The sequence below is a fragment of the Cucumis melo genome, chromosome 2 (genome assembly GCF_025177605.1).
Source record: "Cucumis melo cultivar AY chromosome 2, USDA_Cmelo_AY_1.0, whole genome shotgun sequence".
NCBI classification, from domain to species: Eukaryota; Viridiplantae; Streptophyta; class Magnoliopsida; order Cucurbitales; family Cucurbitaceae; genus Cucumis; species Cucumis melo.
Genome location: NC_066858.1, coordinates 3276612 through 3281311, shown reverse-complemented (window position 1 = coordinate 3281311; position 4700 = coordinate 3276612). Strand labels below are relative to the sequence as shown.

The 4700-nt window shown below is 37.2% G+C and overlaps 1 protein-coding gene across 1 annotated transcript; it reads right to left on the bottom strand.

Moving 5' to 3' along the window:
- Positions 1-311: 311 nt before the first annotated feature.
- On the bottom strand, positions 312-4321 carry LOC103492444 (SNF1-related protein kinase regulatory subunit beta-1). The gene is made up of 4 exons (XM_008452814.3): positions 3871-4321; positions 2957-3135; positions 2669-2831; positions 312-873 (listed from the first exon to the last, which is right to left on the bottom strand). The coding sequence occupies exons 1-4, from the start codon at positions 4066-4068 to the stop codon at positions 556-558; spliced, it is 858 nt and encodes a 285-aa protein (XP_008451036.2). The 5' UTR covers positions 4069-4321; the 3' UTR covers positions 312-555.
- Between the last annotated feature and the right edge of the window lie 379 nt (positions 4322-4700).

The window sequence follows — 4700 nt, the reverse complement described above, 5'->3', positions numbered from 1 at the left end:
AGACGAGAACTGAATTTCTGATGGTGATGGATAGAGATTGTTTCTTCTTGAAGTGGCCGTCGACTCTAACCTGTTGCTAAACCTTACAAGTAATATCATTCATTGTCTAAAACGTTTTGATCAATTTTTCACATAAGACGCTCAAAAGGTTTAATGAGTATTTTCAACTTTGAACATCGATTTTTTTTTAAACATCCAAGACCAAAATTATTTAATAATCCAATCTAAAATCAGGAACCAAAATAATTTGTCAAACGTAGCAGACAAGAATGCCAAGACCGAGCTCAGTCCAAGACTTCCCCACTTAGATCTATCAAAATCTACTAGCTATTGATATAATTAGAGAAAAGGCAATATAACTTTTTTGGCCAAGCAGTTCTATAAAACAAACATTTCTTCACAGATTGAAGAAATATTGATCAGAATAAGAGTTATTTTGTTGCTAGCAAACTTTAGCCAAAAGGCAGTTCTATAAAACAACATTCCTCCACAGACGATGGAGGGTGTAGTAGCTCGTTATCCTTTACAACGTTCAGTGCGAAGAATCGACAATAACTACCTGTTGAGTGGTTTGTAGAGGACAACGGTGACATATTTTGAATGGAACCTATGAGTAAGTCCCAAAGCAACCACAGACTGAGAAGCCCATCCTTTCTCTATAAAAAGGTGGTTAAGCACAACGTGTTGAGGTTTTGAGGATGAAGCTTCATCTGCGTTCTCCATGCCGAGAACTGTGAGGTGGAGCTGCGATGGTACAGCTGCTGGTTCCTTGGCGAAGTCTTCCTCGGTGGGGAATGTCTGGCTGTAAGTTGTCTCTGGTGATTGTGGAGGCTCGAACTCGGCCACACTCTGTAGAATATCAGGCACACTATCCTACAGAATGGAAACAACTCCAAAATGAAGAGTGAAGATGAAACGCATAAAATCCGCTTGTCTTTAGCATTCCACTAGCTAATTGAAGTAATGAATCTTTCTCTAAACAATGCTGACAAGAAACTTCTCAGTGTACATTCAGGATTATAACAAAATGACTACAACAAAATTTCATGTGAAAAGTATGTATATGGTTTCTTTTTGTTCCAGAAAGTTATATGGTGGTAGACAGTAGTATAAACACAGGCAATAAGTGCAAACCAGAAGCATGAGAAGACTACAGCCTCCTATCCTATCATGCGCACGTGTGTTATGTGTATGTGTGCTCATGCTCTCTCCCTATATATATAGATATAGATATATCCCTTAATAGCTCAAATGCTCATTAGGGTTGAGCACATGAATAACTATTTTAGTCTATATATTTTGCTCTTCTCCTTGTATCTTTTGAATATACTTCAATAGAAAAATCAATGGACATAATGTACACTTTATGGGACCCCCCAAATAGTCAATACTTATGTTAGAAGGGGCAAAGAAGGAATTGCACCCGCTAATAAGTTGGGGTTTGTGTTTAAGTAGCAATTTTTGTTGTATTTCAGGTTATTGGTTGTTCTGTTAAGTTGCGAGTATAAGACTTAGGAGCATCCCCATCTTGAATCGGTGGGAATGCTCATGCTGTAATACCTACTTATCTCATTATTATTGTATACAGCGTGAAGGCAGTATCTCAACACGCTCATGGCAAGCAAAGAAGATGAAATGTTTGTGAAACATGACGAACGTGTCTCATTGGACAAATTGAAAAGAAAGAACAAGAAAGCTAGGATAGTCTATTGTGTAAGCACCTTTCCCATTTTTCCTATAATTTTCTGATCAACCTGATGATATAAACTTGTTCTTTTCCTCCAAAAACGATAAAACTAAGTTCCCCAAAAGAATCAAACAAGTGCAAGAGTAGTTATTTACAGAGTAACACATTCAAAAAGCATCACAATATAAAGGAAATAATTTCTGAACGTCAACAGTTGCTACATAGAGGATGAAGACAAAACTCTCACGTACTTGTGTTAATCACGTTTCTGATATTAAATAAACAAAGAACCTTTTTTTTTCAATAAAATAAACAAAGAACTTGTTTTAATCACGCTATCAGAAAGATCTTGTCTTAATTACGTTGGTGCTCAGAAGTGTTCGAAAAGGAAAAAAAGGGTTTGTTATCATTCAGACCAGCCAACCGGTTTGCAAAACATGCGGCTGCTTCTCTTCTTTGCTCTCTCTTTTTCTCTTTTAGTGGGAACACTGCCACACTTTTTCCTCTTTTATTTTAGAATATATATGGCCGTAACGTGAGACATTAAGGCTGGTCTGGCTTTCTGATTTTCTACCTAACTTTACAGACTTGGGGAGTGGAGAGCTATCCCCATTATTTTCTTTAGTCCTTTTCCAGGTTTAAAACTATAATCTATCTACATCGAACATATGACAGTAATACCAATAGTGTGAAAATGAATGAGCTTAAACAATCTTTTGATCAGTTCTCTTTTGAACAATTCATCACAGATTATTAAGGCCGTAGTTATAAAAATGAGAAGCCGTGAACTACTATGGACTCTCTTCAGGCATTTATCCTTCTAGTGATATGTCTACATGGAGTCAAGCAAGTATTTTTGCACCTACGTGATAGTTTCTGTTATTACACATAATCGCATAATTTTTTGATACAAACAAAGAGTCGAGATCAAGTTCATGCTGATTGGATGGTAATGCAGATGGAGGGAAGAATCACACTTACAGAAACATTGAGAAGATTAAAGACATTGCCCATCTCATCAGCTATAAAAGGAAGATCTGGAATATATCTTCGTTGACCATCGACAATGAACTTATAATGATATACTCCAGATGGAAGGACCATAAGTAGCGAAAAATCTTTGCCAGTCCTCTGCAGGGTCTTCCTGCAGAACCAATGTAGCACAATATTTCATTATTTATGCAAAATGCAGTAGATCTAATGTCGTGAAGCATGAGGCTTAAACAAATCACGGGTTCACAATAGCCTGGAGAAGTGATAAAAAATAACCTGGAAGCCCAGTTATCCCAAGACCCCTCAACGGCAACATTACTGCCTCCATAGCTCCACGTGATGATTGTAGGGATTCCTTGCTCTGGAGGACTATCTATTGCTCCATCACATTCGTTCTGCCAGGCTCCATTGTAATGGGTTGGACCATTACCTCCTTGCAAGGGAGCCACTGGAATCTGCAAGTCTTGTAACACATGCCCACCATCATTTCAAAAGCCTTAACCAAGGCTAAACATCATACAAATTCACATTGGGTTCATCTCAAACAGCAAGAAAGTCGAATTCGACCTTATGATCTAGCCAAAATATTTGCTAAGTAAGATCAAATCCGGATCTACAAGTTTTTTACTCACAACTCATCACTCATTACATCAATGACTACACCATCAGTCTTTCAACCGATAAAGAAGAAACAATCAGCTCCACAACAAACTTGATTCTAAAAATCAAACAACTCTAATAAATTAATCAAAAGTTCAAAGGGGATCGAGATTAAGAGAGAAATTCCGGTTTTTCATATACAAACTGTAGTCGATCAGAGAAGTCAAATCCAACAACAGACATTTCAGCCATTAATCTCCAAAGAGCACAGCATTAAGCAAATGATCAAAAGTAAAAATAAATAATAATAATTAACAATTAACATTATTTAAAATTGCTGGAAGTCAATATTAGTTCAAGTAGTCAACTAGTGGATCTTGGCTGGAACTTTCCCATTTACAACCATTGCAATACAGCGATCTTAGTAAAGAAATTCCCCGCGAAACCCAACCTCAACCGACGTATCATTGAATGAATCAAATCCCACGAACAACCAAAAAACAATAGCAAGAAAATAAAAAAGAACAGAAATTGGCACAAACCCAGTTCACAAGAGATAAAGATTGGTGGAAAAACAACGAAATATTGACCTGGGGAGCGAACAAGATCGGGGATCGGAACTTCCCAGGGCTATGAGGAGGAGTATTTCCCATCGAATCTGAAGAAACAACGTTACTAGTTTCACTGTTTACCGAACTAATTGCCGGACTTTGCGCATCGACGTCAGCTCTTCCTCCGGCAGCTGGTGCTCCGGGAGTGCTCTGCTCCCTACCATTGGCATTACCCATCAACTTAAATCAAAAAAGAAGCGGAAATCCACCTGACGGAGGATCGTATAGTAATCAACATTCAAACAGAAATTACTTGGAAAAGTAATAATTGGATTGGGAAATTTTTAATATTCCAAATCCCAATCCCTAAATTTAGAATTTGTGTGGGTTTGTTGATTTTGGGAAGATGAAGAAGACAAAGAGAGCTTAGAAATAGATATGACCCACCAGAAAAAAAAACCTCAGCTGCAGGCGGAGATGAGAGAGACGACTTTCTCTCTCTACATGAACAAAAATGCCCTTTCACTTCCCCTTATTAACGGAAATTGCCACTCTGTTCCCGATAGAGACGCCGCCGTATGTTCTTATCTTCTTATCTTTTTCTTTTTCACCGCCGCCTGAGGTTAATCGCCGACGAAGTCAATAGGTTTTGTTGACTTTTTCAGATTCGCTTTTAAGTAGATAATTTTAGTTTTTATTTAGTTTTTAGATTTTAAAATGTTAGTTGTCGGATTCATTTAAGTTTTGAGTTTGATTTAAATTTTGTCTCAAGTTTCAAAATACAACGATTTTATTTTTGACATTTAGATTAGTTTTTATTTTAGTAGGCTTTTTAGTCAAGTCTAAGTAATGAGTTTTATTGGCAAGAT